Source organism: Suricata suricatta, chromosome 3 (genome assembly GCF_006229205.1).
Source record: "Suricata suricatta isolate VVHF042 chromosome 3, meerkat_22Aug2017_6uvM2_HiC, whole genome shotgun sequence".
Classification (NCBI taxonomy): Eukaryota; Metazoa; Chordata; class Mammalia; order Carnivora; family Herpestidae; genus Suricata; species Suricata suricatta.
In genome coordinates, this window is record NC_043702.1 from 171211202 (window position 1) to 171228550 (window position 17349).

At 61.8% G+C, this 17349-nt stretch overlaps 1 protein-coding gene and 2 long non-coding RNA genes across 6 annotated transcripts in view; 1 reads left to right on the forward strand and 2 right to left on the reverse strand.

Moving 5' to 3' along the window:
* Window positions 1-1743: 1743 nt before the first annotated feature.
* Window positions 1744-16600, forward strand: IGSF9 (immunoglobulin superfamily member 9). Its single transcript, XM_029935835.1, has 20 exons — window positions 1744-2007; window positions 2234-2422; window positions 6663-6815; window positions 7500-7654; window positions 7902-8019; window positions 9662-9803; window positions 9901-10046; window positions 10140-10282; window positions 11400-11540; window positions 11989-12105; window positions 12282-12432; window positions 12637-12760; window positions 12965-13140; window positions 13393-13643; window positions 13796-13880; window positions 13989-14165; window positions 14396-14438; window positions 14752-15612; window positions 15832-15959; window positions 16126-16600. The coding sequence occupies exons 1-20, from the start codon at window positions 1950-1952 to the stop codon at window positions 16305-16307; spliced, it is 3540 nt and encodes a 1179-aa protein (XP_029791695.1). The 5' UTR covers window positions 1744-1949; the 3' UTR covers window positions 16308-16600.
* Window positions 2427-5139, reverse strand: LOC115288480. Its single transcript, XR_003907028.1, has 3 exons — window positions 4716-5139; window positions 3439-4102; window positions 2427-2698 (listed from the first exon to the last, which is right to left on the reverse strand). It is a non-coding gene; the product is annotated as an uncharacterized LOC115288480 (long non-coding RNA).
* Window positions 8465-17349, reverse strand: part of LOC115288478 — an 11136-nt gene continuing 2251 nt past the window's right edge. The window contains exons 1-4 of one of the 4 annotated variants that reach the window (XR_003907027.1): window positions 14681-14848; window positions 14373-14517; window positions 9102-9332; window positions 8465-8777 (exon numbers count right to left, since the gene is read on the reverse strand). This is a non-coding gene — a long non-coding RNA (uncharacterized LOC115288478). Of the gene's footprint in view, window positions 8778-9101; window positions 10068-14372; window positions 14518-14680; window positions 14849-17349 lie in introns of those variants that run through there. The other 3 variants (XR_003907026.1, XR_003907025.1, XR_003907024.1) reach the window with 3 other exon arrangements.

Here is a 17349-nt window from a genome sequence, read left to right on the forward strand (position 1 = left end):
GTGTGTATGCGCGCGCGCGCGTCTGTACAGGGGGGTGAGTCGGGGGGTGTCCAAAAGCAAGGGGGAAGTTCAGGGATCCGGAGCTGGCGAAGGAGAAGGGAATTGTGGGTGGGGTGTCAGAATAGCTTTGTGAGCTGAGGCCGGAGAATTTTAGGGGGGGCGATTCCCGCGGAGAGGATGGGGGACGTGTGGGTGGCGGGCATTCTGCGCGAGCCGGGAAGGGAGTGCCTGGAAAAGCGGAGGACCCGGTGCAGTTGGAGATCAGGTGTAGAAAATGGGAATTTGGAGTGGGGGAACTGTGAGAAGTAGGGATAGCTGGAATCGGAGCACTTGGTGGGGAGACCAGGCAGGTGAGGACATGGGCAGGGGGGAGCCGTAGGCAGGGGAGTTGGGAGATCATAGGAAAAGCAGAGGAATGCTGGGGAAACCCGGGTTGCTGAGGTGTCCGGAAGGCTGAGCCCGGAGGGAATTGGGGTTCCTATCTGTTTGGAAGAAGCTGTGTCGTGGAAGAATGGGAGAGCCGGCTGGCCACGGGCCGAGGGAAGCAAGGGGAAGGTTTGCTGGTGAGTTGTCAGGAGTTACACACGCGGGGCCGTAAGCAGAGGCAGGGATGGGTGAGAGACATGGAGGAGAGGATGTTTTACAGCCAGTCCAGAACTGGGAGGAGGCCGGGAGTGGGGTGGAGGCCAGAGCAAAGTCCGCTTGGATTTGTGGGGCCCAGGGCCGCAGCACTCCCGCCCCCAGCCCAGAGGGACTCCCCTTTGGGGCTGGGGTGGCAGGAGTTCCTACCCTGCACACCCCAGGGCTCACTTTGCACACCCTAGGAAGGGCAGGCTTTTGGCCTCTCACAGACCATGCCCCTAGGGTTGGGGAAGGGCAAGCCTGGCAAAGACCGGCCGAGGACACTGGAGGAGAGCGAATGGGAAGCGTTGGGGTGAGGCACTTGGGTCACGCTGTCTGGCGGAGGAAGGGCCCCTTGGCAGCGTCATGAAAGGAAAGTGGAGCCAGCTGCCAGTCCCAGGACCTGCCCAGGCCTGAGGATGCTGTCCCGGCCCCAATCCCAGCAGGTGGGGGAGGCATCTCCTCCTGGCCCCAGCGCCTGACTCACTCACTGCTAAAGCAGCGTTGGGAGGCTGAGTGGAGAAAGAGATAGAGCGTCCCAAGCTTCCAGCGGCCACAGAGCCTGGGGAGATGGGCAGGGCATTGTGTGGTGGGCCCCCTGGGGGTTCTCGCCCAGCTTTTGCCCTGCACTGGCTCTGTGCCCCTGAGCAAGCCCCCCAGAGCTCCTCAGGGTCCTCATGTGTCCCTGGGGGGTGGAGGCGTAATGCTGGCTCTCCCTTGCAATCTGCTATTTGCTATTAGCATCAGGACTAAGGAAAGAACAGAGGAGATTTCTGACAAATCTTTTTCCAAGCTCAGCTTTCCGGGCACCTCAGTAACCCGGGTTTCCCCCAGAATGCCTCTGCATCTCTTCAGATCTTCCCAACTCCTCCGCCCCAGCCTTCCCGTGTCCTCACCTGTCAGGTCTCCCCACCCAGTGCTCCCTGGTCCTCCCAGAGCCCCCACCCCGGCCCTGTTACCCAGGGCCGCAAGATCTCTGCTATCTGCGTCCCTCGCCTGCTTATCTGCTCTCCCCTCTCTTCCTTTGCTCTCCTCCTGGCCCGTCTCTAACTCTGGGGTTTCCTCTGGTTCCCAGTGTTGGCGGACTCCACATGTTGCCTTGCGTTTTGTATTTAGATCTGGTGGTGCTCTGGGGAAGCAGCCGCATCAGGTGTTACGTGAGCCAAGCTCTAACTGTCCAGAAGAGTGAGAACTGAAACCTGCTACCGGATCAGAAGGCATCCGTCCCGGGGCTTGCTGGGCTGTGGACGGCCCCCCCACCCCCACCCCGGGCCCCTCCGTCTGGGCCCCCGTGGATAGGAGGGGCCGGGCGAGCGGGCAGCTGGGCTATGATTTGGTGCCTCAGTCTGGCCGTCCTCAGCCTCATCATCAGCCAGGGGGCTGACGGTGAGCCGGACTTCCAGGGCTCAGGACCTCTCTGCTGGCCTTGGAGTGGGGGGCATTCCCCGGGTGGGTTCTCTGTGAGCACATGGGGTAGGGGACGGATAGGGCTGGCTCGGAGAAGTTGAGGATTCTCTCCGCCACTTCACAAAGTCCTAGGGGGTGCTCAGAGATGCTGAGGGGTCCTCCTGTCCCGGCCCTGATCCTGGTTCCCCCCCACCTCCCCGCGCAGGCCGAGGGAAGCCTGAGGTGGGCTCCGTGGTGGGCCGGGCAGGTGAGAGCGCAGTGCTGGGCTGTGATCTGCTGCCCCCTGCTGGCCGGCCCCCCCTGCACGTCATCGAGTGGTTGCGCTTTGGATTCCTGCTTCCCATCTTCATCCAGTTCGGCCTCTACTCCCCCAGAATCGACCCTGATTACGTGGGTAAGACAAGGGGGAGCGGGAAGTACTGTGAATACACCAGCAAAGGCAGGCTGGGCGGGGGGCGGGCAAGACCTCTTGTTAACTACTCTGCCCTTCCCGCCCCCCACCCCCACACTGTCTCATGCCAGTTGGGAGGTTCCAGGCTTCTGGGAGGTGGGTTCATGGGCAGGTAGGTGGGTGAGTCTGTGGCCTGTCTGCTTCTCCAGTGGAGGCTCGGTCGAGTCTGCGGACACAGGTGCATGTGCATGGAGAGTGGGCTGAGGAGGACCGGGGCCCCTAAGGATCAGAGAATGGAGGGGACCAGGCTGGGTTACTTGGCTCCTACACTAGTGTATGCCTCCCCCCACCCCAGGGCCGTCTTCCGCATCCCTGCCGGCTCCCTCAGCGGGCTGGCCTTCCTCCTAATCCTGGATGGAGTCTTAATCTGAGGGTTTTAGCGCAGGCCTCAGAGGGGAGCGTGGGGGAGGGCCCAAGGCTAAGGCTGGGGGCTACTGTGCCAGTCACTCTTCAGAGGGAAACCCTGGAAAGGCCGCTGATGGGGGAGGGGACCCCCACCTTTTCCCTCTTTAGTTTGAAACCTGAGAGCAGCGCTGGGATTGGCTGAGCTCTCCCCGAGGGGCAGGCTGAACTCAGGCAGGTGCTGCTGGAGGGAGAGTTTATTTTCAAACTGGGGGCAGTTGTTGGCAAACAGCCTGGTGGGAGCGGATGTGTCTACACAAGCCCCATGAGAGCTGATGAAAAGCAGGCCCCAATTAGGACAAGTGGGGGGAAAAACGGCTGTGCCCACCAGCCACCCCCCCAACCCCTCTGCAGGCCAGGCTGGGCCAGGAGGGGTCGGGGCTGAGGGCTGAGGCTGGGCAGAGCCAGAACGTTGCCTGACTGGGGACGGGGCAGGGGCAGGTGGAGCGGAGGAGGGAGAGGCATCTTCCTGGGACTCCTAACTGTCCTTCTCTCTGCCCTGTTGTGGGGTCCCTCGGGCAGACGAACACTGGCTGGCTGGCTGAGGACTTTGCTACCTGTGGGTTTCCTTTCTCTGTGTTGCTCCTCTGAGCTGCAGGAGCCGGGAGCAGTAACCCCTGGGGGCTTCTTCCTGCCCCTGCCCTGTGTGTCCACCCCTGCCCCCAGTCTGGAGCTCCAGGTCTGGGCCTGAGCTTGTCTGGGGAGTCGGGGCCCTGGGGGGAGGGCCCTGCTCCCATTAACTCTCTTACTGCCTCCCTGTGTGGAAGGGGCCTCCCGGCCTTTGTGTAGGGGACTCTGAACGCAGTTGCTAGGCAACAGGGAGGTGGAGGTTGCTAAGGACAATGCCAGCCTGTCATAAGCCCTCTGGGCAAGTGAAGGAGAGATGGTCTGGGCCTGGGTGGGAGCCTGGTGGCCTAGAATGTGGGAGGGACCACGCCTGAGACCAAAGCTCCCAACCTGAGGACTGGAGGATCCATCTGGACGGGATTTATAGACGAGCGCAAAGTGGTAGAAAGCGGGATCAAGCAGGCTGGGATGCCTTCCTGGGATGTGGTCAGCCTGGTCCGTACAGCCCGCGGCACAGAGCCTTCGTGGCCCCTTTCCAGCTCTAATCCACGCGCTGACGTTTGGTCTCTGACTTCCGCGCCGTCTCTCTTGGGAGCTTCAGGGTAGCGCGGGTGGCAGAGAGACCTGAGTTTTCTCTCTGTCCCCAGTTGTTTGCTGCAAGGCAATGCTCTTGTTCTCAGAACACTCCGCTCTCTCCAGCCTCTCCCCTTTATTCCTGCAAAAGGCCTCCTTGCAGTCACAGCTTCTGGAAGCCCCTCAGCGCTCCTCTCGATTCGTGGTCCTCGGAACCTCTGAACACACCAAGCAGCATCTCTTCTTCTACTATGTGTCTGTGAACTTGTACATGCACCTGTCTGTGGGTTCTCTGCCTTCTGAGAGCTTGAGAGAGCAGTCCCTCTGGCCTCCTTTACACACCCCTGCACTCGGGTCTGGGGGGGCTGGTCTGAAGCCCACCGGGCTCTGGCCCTGGGGGTGGAGGACGGGCCTCCAGGAGGGCTCAGGACCGCCTGCCCCTGGCCGCCTTCCTGTGCTGTGACACCAGTCTAGCAGCCCGTATCTCCCAGAAAAGGTCGGGTATCCAGTATGCCTACTTAGATGTTCAGATCGACAGACACTTAGAGCTGCTACCCACTGGCCACCAACATCCACTGAGAGCACCGTGAATACGGTCAGTGCCCAGGGCCCTGAGCGTCCCTTGCTGCTAACACCAGTGCGCCACAGAAGGTGTGCTGCATCTGGATAAGGAAGGCCTGGCTTTGTCACCTACCAGCCATGTGGTGTTGGAAACCAGCTTCATGTCCGTTCTTTCCTCTCTAGTGGATTTCTTGGGAGGATTAAATGCAGCGACAGCACTTAATAGTACGTGGTCCGTATTCAGTGCTCAACGTCCCTTCCCTCTTCTTGGTTTTTTGGTAGAGCTCCAAGATAGCCGTAGTGAAAAGTGGCCATCTGAAGGAACTTAGGGAGCCATTGCACTCTGGGGTTGCAGGGCTCTGGCCACACAGATTGGGGTGATAGAGGAATCCCGAAGGAGGTGTGTGAGGAAGGGTGTGATTATGTTAAATATTTACCCGGCGGCCTAGGCTTATCTCCTAGGTGGAGATTTCAACACCTAGCTCTTGAAGCAGGTCCACCCATGGGGAGAGTCCACACCCCTGGACCTCATCCTTGGAAGGAAAAGGTCCCTTGCCCCAGATCACAAAGCCTGCCTCAGCCTGATTAGTCTCCTCTTCTTCCCTGACGGCACTAGATTATATCCCTTAGATTATATTTTGGAAAGATCACCCTGGAGATAGAAGGGAAGCAGACAAACAGCTTCAGAATGTCTGGCATCCGGAAGGGCCAATCAGGGGCGCCGTCCGGCTGGGTGGAGGGGCCGTGAGCTCGGGGTCTTGTCCCAGAGCAGCAGAAGTTCTGGGTAAGCCCAAAGATTCAGAAAATCTCATTTGTCCACGTCAAAAGTCAAGGTGTGGCGGGCTGATGAATGTAACAGAGGGTGGGCCCGGGCCCCGAGGCCCCTTGGCGGGCTTTGGAATAACTCAGGCAGAGATCCTACGGGGCCATACTAAGGTGAAGCCAGAACAGAAGGAACAAATCCTCAGGAGGCAGAATTTCCAAGATGCACTGGACTCGCAGACGTGGGAGGTAACGGAGAGGGGTCTAGGCGATCCCCCGTTTCTGAAGGGCGGTGTGGTGCGCCGTGGGGCTAGCCACTGCTGGGGGGCACGGAGAGGAGGTGTCACCAGGTAAGGGGAGGCCCGAGATCAAGTCCAACTTCTGATTTCACATCTTGTGCTGCTTGGGTTGGGCAGAGGACCTCCTGCCGGCCCGAATTGCATTTCCTCCCTCCCCACTCCCCACCCCCGCCAGATTTGTCTTAACCTGTTTTTCCAGATGAAACTGAAGTCGGCTGATTTGTCCAAGGGAATGCCCAGCAGAGCTGGCCTCTAGGTCTCCCTGGCTTCCGCACTTGGCTGCACGGCCAGAGAACCCCGAAGCTGTGTGTGGAGGGTGTGAGGGATGTGGTGGGGCGGGCCTCAGTCTGAGTCTGGCGGTGGCGCGGTGATGCTGCGGGGGGGGGGGGGGGGGGCACGTGTTTCTGCCTGTGCTGTGGCTGTGTGGAGCTCCATGTGGCGGGTCAGCTGGGGCCCGGGTGCCCTGGGGCGTGAGGGGATGGGGTGAGGAGGCTGCTGACCTGGCTGCCTGGCTGGGCTGGACTCTGGCCACCCTAAGGCGCTTAGGCCGTTGATAATAGCCCCGAGGGATTAGGGGCTTTGGTAGGCGCGGTCTGGGTCTGGGCCCCTAGCGCTGCTGAGGTTTCCAGGGCCAGTGCCCTGGTGGGAGGAGTTCCCCAGGAGGCACACCTTGCCCCTCCAAAGAGCCCAGGGCTGGGGCAAATCCTGTAAGAATCACAGGGAGACTAAGGGTGGTTCTTAAACCACCCTTCCCCCAACGGTCCTTGAAGCCACCTGCGGTTCCGAGGAATGTCTTGTCCACCTGCTGCTGCTCTGGCCTTCTCTTTGTCTGAACTGGGTCTCCGCTGTAAAGGCAGGAGTGATCGCGGAGCCGAATGGGAGGATCTGCCTTCAGTGCCCCAGCCCCACCTGTGTCTCTCTGCCCCCCGATCAGGGTGTCTCTGGAGGAGATGGGGCCCGCCTCGTTCTTGACCTCTGAGAATAACCAGCGTGACCAGGGTTTGGGGCTTCTCCCGCAGGGCGAGTCCGGCTGCAGAAGGGGGCGTCTCTCCGGATCGAGGGGCTCCGAGTGGAAGACCAGGGCTGGTACGAGTGCCGCGTGCTCTTCCTGGACCAGCACAGCCCCGAGGACGACTCTGCCAACGGCTCCTGGGTGCACCTCACAGTCAACTGTACGACGGCCGGGGTGGTGGGGGGGGCGGGGGGGGTGGGCAGGTGGGGGGAGGGGCAGGATGAGGTCCTCTGGCGGGGGCGGGGGCGGGTTCCAGGGCCCCACCCTCGCTGACACCCCTCGTTTGCCAGCTCACTGTCCGCCTCTTGCCCCTTCCACCCCCACACCTGCTCGGTAGTGTTGGAACTTCCTCTTCCTGTCTTCTCTGTCCCTGCCTCTCTGTCCCTGCATGAAACAGCTCACATAGAGAGGCAGCATCTTGTCTGCTGAAAACACCTCTTCACCCAGCACATCATGAATTGATTGTCTCACCCCTAAGCAGGAAGGAAGGTCAGAATCCTTCCCATTTCACAGATGGGGAGACTGGATCCTGCCACTCACGGGGGCAAAGCGAAGTCTGGAATGCAGGCCTCCTGACCCCCAGAGCAGAGCCAGGGGCCACTAGCCCTCCCCCAGCTCTGACACCCAGCCTGTGCACAGCCCCAGTTGCTAAGTCTGCAGGCCAGCGTGGGCATGGGCTGGTGCGATCCTCACTTGGCCCTGAACGAGGCAGACAGGGTGGCACTGGGCCGGGGATTCCCGAGAAGCAGGCTGGCCGGTGGGCGTGGCCTGCAGCCCTGGCTGGTGTCCCTGCTCTTTGGACTAACAGCCCCTCTGGCATCCCTCGATGCCTCTCTCTCCGCAGCACCCCCTCAATTCCTGGAGACCCCCCCCCAGGTGCTGGAAGTTCAGGAACTGGAGGCTGTGACCCTGCGGTGTGTGGCCCGTGGCAGCCCACAGCCTCATGTGACTTGGAAACTCCGAGGACAGGACCTGGGCCAGGGCCAGGGTCAGGTGCAAGTGAGTCCCGGGCTGGGCACAGTGGGCCTGATAGGGTGTGAGGGCCTGGTGGAGGCCTGGGGGCAGGGCTGGAGGCCAAGGGGCCAAAGGCCAGGCTGGGAGACTGGCCACAGGAGGGACTCTCCATTGGCTTCCTGAGCCTGAGGTGCTGCTGCCCTCTGCTGGCCAGACTTGGAAGCGCAGGGTCTGAGGCTAGCCGGAGGGAAGGGAGGGCCCGGGGGACCTTCCTCAACCCCTCTTACCCTAGGTGCAGAATGGGACGCTGTGGATCCGGCAGGTGGAACGACGCAGCTCTGGGGTCTACACCTGCCAAGCCTCCAGCACCGAGGGCAGCGCCTCCCACGCCACCCAGCTGCTGGTGCTAGGTGCTCTGGTGGGGGTGGGGAGGACGGGGAACTAGGGGACCTGTATGGGGGGCTTTGGCCTGTGGCTGGGGGTGCACATAGCAGGAGTGGAGACAGACAGGTGCATGGAGAGAAAGGGAGCTACCAGTGCAGGCCAGCGCTCTAAAACCAGCATCTTTAAATACATCTATATATATAATTTTTTAAGTATTCTACTTTTGAGAGGGTTCAAGCAGAGGAGGGGCGGAGAGAGGGGGGACAGAGAATCCTGACAGCAGCGAACCCGACGTGGGGCTCAAACTCATGAACCGTGAGATCATGACCTGACTTAACCGACTGAGCCGCCCAGGCGCCCCCCTAAACACCAGCATCTTCATTTTGAAAGGAGCGGTGAATGCACAACCAGATATTTAGTGCCCAGCCCCCCAGGTCCTCATCGATATATAAAGACGTTCATATCTACATGTTAGGATGGTTTCAAGAATTTCATCGGGTTCAGCTGAGCACAGTGATCAGCACTTAGTAATCCTTGTCCAGGACCTTCCTTCCGGAAGGAGAGCTAAGAGACGGCCTGCACGCTGCCTTCAGAGAGCCTCCTCTTAAGGGAAGTCAGATGAGGGAGCGAAGGGTCACTGTCCCTGGTTCCGTGGGAGGGCGGCGTGGAGGAACTGCCCAGGGCCAGGTCCGCTGGAATCAGGAGGGCGTGAATGAGCCTTGCCTGCCCGGCTAGCTTTGAGCCCTCACCTCACTTCTCTGCCTCTCAGCCTTCATCACTTCACCTGTGAAGTGGAGACAGTAATTCCTCCCACAGAAGGCTCTTGTGAGGATTAAAAGAAATGGTGCAGTGAAGTGCTTAGCGAAGCGGCCACCGCCTGTAGTGTTCTGTAGCCGCCCCCCCCCACCCCGTACGGATCGTTAACCTCCTATTACCGACTCCCCACGCAGGGGAGCCTGGGGACAGTGCAGGGCAGTGGAGCGGTAGAAGGGAGGATTTGCAGGGATGATGCGGCCTGGCCAGACTCTGTGGCAAGAGGGTTCCAGATGGGGTTCGGAGAGCAAAGGCGCGCGGCTGGCTCGGGGCCCGGCTCGCTGCCCACGCTGACCTGAAAGAGTTTGTGAGGCTTGGCCAGGCCGGGCGGGGTCGGATCATGAGTGCCCACGGGGCTGGGTCCAGAAGTTCGAGCCTGATGTGGTGGAAGCCAGGACTTCTGAGTTCTTGGACAGCGAGTGTACTGTGGCCCAAGGGGACATCTCTGCGCAAATGGCCACCGGAGTGGCGAGATTTGGAGCCTGGATCGGGGATTGTGCCGTATCCCGGGGTGAGGTGTTGGGACCTGCATTAGGGCAGGACACGTGGAGGCCATCTGGCACATGACGGGCTAGGGATGTAAAGGGTGAATGGGCAGAGAGTAAACCTGACTCCCCTCCCCCACAGGCAGGCACAGACACGCACACACAGGTTCCAGGCCGGGGAATCGGGGTGAATGGGGCTGTCCCTGTGCCAAGGCCATCCGGCCTGGGGAAGAGAGGGAACTTCCGTTATGTGCAGGGGTTACGGCTGTTTCAGTTCCCCAAGGCCCTGTGACAGCTCCTTGTGGATTCCGGGCACTGTATAGGGGACCCCAGGGCTGAGACCCCTCTCTCCCCATGTGCTTGCCCACAGGCCCGCCGGTCATCGTGGTGCCCCCCAAGAACAGCACGGTCAATGCCTCCCAGGACGTTTCCTTGGCCTGCCGGGCTGAGGCGTACCCCACCAACCTCACCTACAGCTGGTTCCAGGACAGCATCAACGTTTTCCACATTAGGTGGGGCTCTGGGGTGGGCGGGACCCTGGCGGGCAGTCTCCGAGGAGCCCCCGGGCTCGGCCAGCCTGGACCCCTGCCCACACGTGCCACATTGCAGCCGCCTGCAGCCCCGAGTGCGAATCTTGGTAGACGGGAGCCTGCGGCTACAGGCTGCCCAGCCTGACGACGCGGGTCGCTACACCTGTGTGCCCAGCAACGGCCTCCTGCGCCCGCCCTCAGCCTCTGCCTACCTCACTGTGCTCTGTAAGCCTGACCCAATGCCCTCCCCAGCCTCCCCCCTCCCCCTGGGCCCGGCCAGGCTCTGGCCCCACAACCTGCCACTGCTTCTCCCTCCAGACCCAGCCCAGGTGACAGCGATGCCTCCTGAGACCCCCCTGCCCGTAGGCATGCGGGGGGTGATCCGGTGCCCTGTCCGTGCCAACCCCCCACTGCTCTTCGTCAGCTGGACCAAGGACGGGCGGGCCCTGCAGCTGGATAAGGTACAGGCCTCGGGCCGGGGAAGGAAAGGTGCGGGTTGGTGCTCTCCTGGTCAGGTCACCTGGGGCAGAAGTGGCTCAGTATAACTCCAGTCGATGACTAGGGGTACCCCCCCTTCCCCAGGGGCTGTCCAGGGTGTCTGGGGAGGAGCAAAGCATCCATCCCTAAGGGGGGCACAGCCTAGAAGGGCTAGGACAGACACTGCTGCCCGGGCTGGTTGAGGACAGCACAGCAACAACTTCTGGGACCTTGGTGATGGGCCTTGGGGGGTGGACAGACATTCGGAGCAGAAACCAGGGCCCTGAGGCAGGAAACGGAACCTTGTGCATGTAGGGCATGACGAGTCCTTGAGTTTGAGGGGGAGCCACGTGCCTGTGGGGACATGATGCTGCAGAGAAACAGGCCAAGAGGGAGAAGTGTGGGTACCAAGTGAATGGTACATTCTTCCAAGGCAGTGGGGGTCTTTGCCCGCAAAGAGCATAAATTCCTTGTGGGCGACAGCTGCATCTTTCAATCCTAGTGTCCCTGGCCCCGGGGGTCTCTGCAGCAGGAGGACTCGATACATTTTTGTTGGAAGTTCCAGAAAGAGCCTGCAGGCAATGGGGCCAGTGCAGCTGGGGAGCCGCAGCATGATACCATCGAGTGTGGGCGGAGTTGGGTCTGTCGGGTGGATGGAGGGCAGAGTGGACATGGGGAGAGGGGGTTCAGAGGCTGTGAAGTGGTCCAGGTGAGCGGTGAGAGGCTCCTGGGGCTGGACGGGCTTCATGCCTAGATGGAGGCCTTCCTGGAGGAGAGAGCTGGCGAGCAATTTGATGGGGGGGCTGAGGAGTTCGGGCTTAGTGGGGACAGTAGGGCCCTTAACACAGAGCAGGGAACGCAGGGAAACGAAAGGATTTGAGGGTGGAAGATGCTGACTTTCATTGCTGAGTGCTGGGTGCCGGACACCCCAGCAGGCAGGGAGCCCCCTACCGGGGCGCAGCTCTAGGGGGACACCGCTGGAAAGAGAAGTGTAGGGCTGGAGTTCAGGGAGGGGTCAGGCCCGGAGGAGGCGTCCTCTGCAGGGATGTGGCTTTCACCTCCCTCTCCGGCCCCCGCTGAACTGTTTTCACTTCCCTCCAGCTCCCTGGCTGGTCCCAGGGCCCCGAGGGCTCGCTAATCATCGCCCTGGGGAACGAGGATGCCCTGGGAGAATACTCCTGCACCCCCTACAACAGTCTCGGGACTGCAGGGCCCTCCTCGGTGACCCGCGTGCTGCTCAAGGTGGGGGTGGCCAGGGGCACCCTGGGATAAGGGGGTGGAGCCGTCACGTGCGGGGAGGGGCTTCCGCGTCAGTTTCCATGGCAGCAGCCCCTGCAGCCGTCAGACTCGGTGCCAGTGGGTTGTGTGGAGCCGGTGCTGGCCAGGTAGAATGTGAGGTGCGCATAGGTCCCCAGAGTAAGATACCTGCTGCCCAACTCTCTAACCTTGGCCTCTCCGGAGGAAGAGGGGGTGCGAAGCAGAGGAGAGGGTGGAAGGGTGTTCTGGGGAGGAGGTGTATGCCGCCCCAGAGAGGCCTCCCAGACCCCCATTTCCCTCCAGCGCCGGGGGGAGCGGAGACTACCGGGAGCGAGACATTGGGAGAATGGGGTGTGATGGGAGCCCCGGAGGCAGGAGTGGCCCTCCGATGGCAGCGTGAGAGGCCCCTCCCAATGCCAGATCTGGCTTACAGGCTCCCCCAGCTTTTCTAGAACGACCCAAGGAAGAGTATTTCCAAGAAGTAGGGCGGGAGCTGCTCATCCCCTGCTCTGCCTGGGGAGACCCCCCTCCTGCTATCTCTTGGGCCAAGGTAAGGTTCCTAGCCCTGCTCTGCCTGATGCATACTCCCTACACCCCTGCCTCTCCCTGCCCCTGTCATTCTGTGGGAAGGAGGGAGCCATCGGAGGCAGGGTGGGGAGGACACTGGAGCCGCCCTTGGTGAGGGGTGGCCGCATGTGTCCTCAGGGCTGACCAGTGGTTCTGTAGGTGGGCCGGGGGCCGCAGGGCCAGGCCCAGGTGGACAGCAACAGTAGCCTCATCCTGCGACCGCTGACCAAGGAGGCCCATGGGCTCTGGGAGTGCACCGCCAGCAATGCTGTGGCCCGAGTGACCACCTCCACACATGTCTACGTGCTGGGTTAGTGGCTGGAGGGCAGGCTGGGGGCTAGAGGAACACAAGTGGGACAGGAAACAGGAGAATCCTTTTTGGAGGTCCACACGGGGATGGTGGGCTGGGGGCCTCTGGGGTGATGGGTGGTGGTCAGAGGCCCTGGGACACCCCCTGCCTTAACTCTTTACCTGACCAGCCTCTCCCCGCCCCCACTCGATTCCCTCTCCCCAGGTACCAGCCCACACGTTGCCAGCAATGTGTCCGTGGTGCCTTTGCCCAAGGGTGCCAATGTCTCCTGGGAGCCTGGATTTGATGGTGGCTATCTGCAGAGATTCAGTGTCTGGTATACCCCGCTGTGAGTGACCCGCCCCACCCGTCCCCCCACCTGCCTGTCCTCCATCCCAGCCCCGCCCCAACTCTGCTGCCCTATTTCCAGGGGGATCTTTGGTGTTCATGAGACCCTGGATGGCTGAGGGGAGGGGACAGGTCAAATCTCTGGACTCCTGAGCTTGGTGGCCCTCCTAGTCATGATGTGCCCCCCTTTCCTCATGCCCTCCAGGGCCAAGCGTCCTGACCGAACTCACCACGACTGGGTGTCACTGGCAGTACCTGTGGGGGCTGCTTACCTACTGGTGCCCGGGCTGCAGCCCCACACCCAGTACCAGTTCAGCGTCCTAGCTCAGAACAAGCTGGGGAGTGGGCCCTTCAGCGAGATCGTCTTGTCTGCCCCCGAAGGTAAGAGATTCCCCTCACCCCCAGCAGCTCACAGGATGGGTAGGGCCCAGGGAAAACCTGGAGATGGGACGACCTGGGGGGTAGGGGGCAGAAGTGCCGGGCAGCTTGCGGTCCATGGGGGGTTACAGAACATGCTTCCGGCCTGACTTAGGGGCTCTGGGAGAATGGTTGGGCATGGAGTTGGGGGCAGGGGATGGAAGGGTTGTGGAAGGGCCTTGGGAAGCCCATCTTATGCCTGTCTGCCCTGTTTAGGGCTTCCTACCACGCCAGCTGCTCCCAGTCTTCCGCCCACTGAGATGTCACCTGCCCTGTCCCCTCCCCGAGGCCTGGTGGCAGTGAGGACACCCCGGGGGGTGCTCCTGCATTGGGACCCCCCAGAACTGGTCCCTAAAACACTGGATGGCTACGTCCTGGAGGGACGGCAAGGCTCCCAGGGCTGGGAGGTGCTAGACCGGGCCGTGGCAGGCACAGAAATGCAGCTGCTGGTACCAGGGCTCATCAAGGTATGTGTGGGAGGCAGGCACACAGAGGTTCCTCCCCGCGGTTCCCCAAACCTGGGCTTCTCACCCTTCCCTCCCAACCACACAGCCTTTCTGGACAGAGCTGGGGTGGGCGGTGCTGGGTCCTGACCCCCTCCCTGGACCCCCACCCACAGGACGTTCTGTACGAGTTCCGCCTCGTGGCCCTCGCAGGCAGCTATGTCAGCGATCCGAGCAACACGGCCAACGTGTCCACTTCCGGTGAGAAGCCGGCGGGAGAGCAGAGCGCCGGGCATGGTGGCGGGGGCAGGGGGTGCTCTGAGCCCACTATCGTGGACACTGACCCCCCCCTCGTGACCCCTCACCCAGGCCTGGAGGTGTACCCTTCCCGCACGCAGCTGCCAGGCCTCCTGCCGCAGCCGGTCTTGGCCGGCGTGGTGGGCGGGGTCTGCTTCCTGGGCGTGGCTGTAATCGTGAGTGTCCTGGCCGCCTGCCTGACCAACCGCCGCAGGGCAGCGCGCCGCCGCCGCAAGCGCCTCCGCCAAGGTAAGCCCCCCCAGACTCCGCCCATTGCGGCCCCCGCCCCCCAGGCCCCGCCCCAGGCCCCGCCCCCCGGAGGTGGCCGCCTGCCTCCCGCGCTGGCCTGGTGCATCCTGTCCGTCCACACTGTCCCCAGCGGGAGGGGTTGCCGGCGGGTGTTGGGTGAGGCTCTGCGCCTGGGGCCCTGCAGGGCCTGAGTTTTGCCCGTGTCACCTCTGGTTCTCCTGCCCGAACAGATGCTCCTCTTATCTTCTCCCCGCCCGGGAAGTCAGCTCCACAGTGAGTCCCTCCACCTCCTCCGCTTCCTTCGGCCTTCCCTCTGCGCCCGCTGTCTCCTTGGTGTCTTCCTTGGTGGTGCCTTGGGGTGGGCGGGGAGGGGCGCCAAAGAAGTTGGAAGGAGGGGAGGGAGGGAGTGTAGAGGTCCCAGCCTTGGTCTGTGCCCTGCGCCTCTCTCCACCCCTCCACCACGTGGGTCCTTGTCTTGGTCGCTGTCCCTAGCTGTGCTCTGTTGTGCAACAAACCTCTCAAGGCTGGTTCCTGGGAGAAGGCCTGGTCCTCGGCCACAGAGCCTGATCCCCGGCTCCTTCCCCAGCTCTGCTCCGGGTTCAGGCAGTCCTGATAGCGTGGCGAAGCTGAAGCTCCAGGGTTCCCCAGTTCCCAGCCTGCGCCAGAGCCTGCTCTGGGGGGAACCCGCTGCTCCCCCCAGCCCCCCTCCGGATCCCCCACCCAGCCGGGGCCCCTTACCCCTGGAGCCCATTTGCCGGGGACCAGACGGCCGCTTCGTGATGGGACCCAGCGCCGGGACCCCCCAAGAAAGGTCAGGCTCTGAGCGAGCTGAACCTCGAACCCCAGCCCAGCACCAGGCCAGGTCCTTTGACTGCAGCAGCAGCAGCCCCAGTGGGAGGCCCCAGCCCCTCTGCATTGCAGACATCAGCCCTGTGGGGCCCCCTCCCGAGGCCCCGCCCAGCCCTCTGCCTGGTCCAGGACCCCTGCTTCAGTACTTGAGCCTGCCCTTCTTCCGGGAGATGAATGTGGATGGGGACTGGCCCCCTTTCGAGGAGCCTGGGGCTGCTCCGCCCCCAGATTACATGGATACCCGGCCCTGCCCCGCCTCATCTCTCCTTCAGCCCCTGGACTCCGCCACCGGGTCCCCCAGGGCCGCGCTTCCTGGGGCTGTGGTCGGGGCCAGGGCCACCCCAGAGCCCTTGTACACGGCACTGGCCGACTGGACCCTGAGGGAACGGCTGCTGCCAAGCCTTCTCCCTGCCGCCCCTCGGGGCAGCCTCACCAGCCAGAGCAGCGGGCGGGGCAGTGCCTCGTTCCTTCGGCCCCCCTCCACGGCCCCCTCTGCAGGAGGCAGCTACCTCAGCCCTGCTCCAGGAGACACCAGCAGCTGGGCTAGTGGCCCTGAGAGGTGGCCCCGAAGGGAGCACGTGGTGACAGTCAGCAAGAGGTGAGGACAGTCCCTGCCCTTCTTCGTCTTGGCTCCAGTCCCTGCCCAACCCTTTGCACCCCTCCCCTAATACCCTATGCCTTCTAGGCTCTCCCACCCTGGGACCAGGAGAACTTGTCTCCTTTTAGAAGCCTTCGCTGAGGTCCAGGATCAGTTTGGGCTTTTCTGTTCACCTTCTCTGTTCCTCTCCCCATACCGTGCATTTGTCCCTTGTGACAGGAGGAACACATCTGTGGATGAAAACTATGAGTGGGACTCAGAATTCCCTGGGGACTTGGAATTGCTGGGGACTCTGCACCTGGGCACGGCCAGCGCTCGACCCCGACCTGAAGCTGAGCCACAGCTAGGTGTGTGAGGCCTCCGGGAAGGCGGCGGGGCCCCACCGGTCCACGTCTCCTCAGGCTGTTCCCGGCCGGGCCATGTGCTCTAGGCTTGTTCCTGATGCTCCCTCGGGTCACCTGCACCAGCGGCCCTCAGTCCTCTCCCTCTCCTTGCTGTGCCCTCCTCTTGCAGATGTGAAGACTCCAGAGGAGAGTGGCCTCCCGAACGCTGCCCTTGCCCCTGGCCCCGAGGCCCGCTGTGCTGCCCTCCGGGAGGAGTTCTTAGCTTTCCGTCGCCGCCGCGATGCTGCCAGGGCCCGGCTACCAGTCTATAGACTGCCAGTCCCCCATCCCGAACAGGCCACCCTGCTGTGAGGCTGGGTGAGGGCACACAGAGCCTGCAGAGCGGAGGCCCCAGCAGGCCCTCGCTCCAGCCTGGGACACTGCTCCTGCTGCTCTGGCGGTGGGGGGCTTCGGTGGGCTTGCTACGAGATGTGTATGCTGGGCCCCTGGAGTCTGGGGACTGGGACAGGGATCTTAGATCTGCCTCTTTGTGTGTGTGTGCGTGTGTGTGTGCGCGCGCGTGCGCACGAGTGTGGTGATGGTGCTGGTGTTTGTGGTGTGGGTGAGGTTTTTTACAGGTGAATAAAGAAAGTCTGACAAATGTTCCCATGTGTCTTCTGCCTTTGAATTTGAGAGGGAGGTAGGGAAAGCCTTGAACCCTTAGAAAGGAGGCGGCCCTTCCTGAATGGGTAGATGCATTTCAACATCCTTTCAAAGAGCATTTACTGAGTGCCTCCTGAGGTCATCTACTAGAGACCAACTGTTGAGCTAGACGCTGAGAAAACAGAATTCATGAAGCCAAGCCTTTGCCCTTGGAGAGTTCTTGCTAGTTGGTGAAGCAGGCAAAGACACGGTTACAGTGTGACGTGCAAAGTTCTGTGGTAAAGCTATGTGTTGGATGTAACACAAAGGGAAGGAGTGCACAGTGAGTGCTTACAGCATGTACTGGGACCCTGCTCCACCTGGGGGTGTCCTCAGGGAATGGGATTAACATTAATAGCTAATCACGGGGCACCCACTATGTGCCAGGCACTGCTTCAGGCTCTTTACGTGCTTCATTTCATTTTCTGTAACTATGAGATTGGAAGAATTACCCATTTTATAGGCTGCATAGCTTCTAAACGGAAGTATAGAGGCTTTAGTCATTTGCCCAAAGGTCACACAGTGGGCATGGGGTAGAGCAGGTCAGAAGTGGGTCAAGGGAGGGAAAGCATTCCAGGCAGAAAGCACAGAGGAGCGAGAACACTAGGTCAGGTCTCCCAGGAAATCACTTGGTGGACCTGGTTCACAGCCCCGGATGGAGAGGTGGAAGGATGCTTGGGGGGGGGGGGGGCCGCCCTTGGAAACCAAGCCA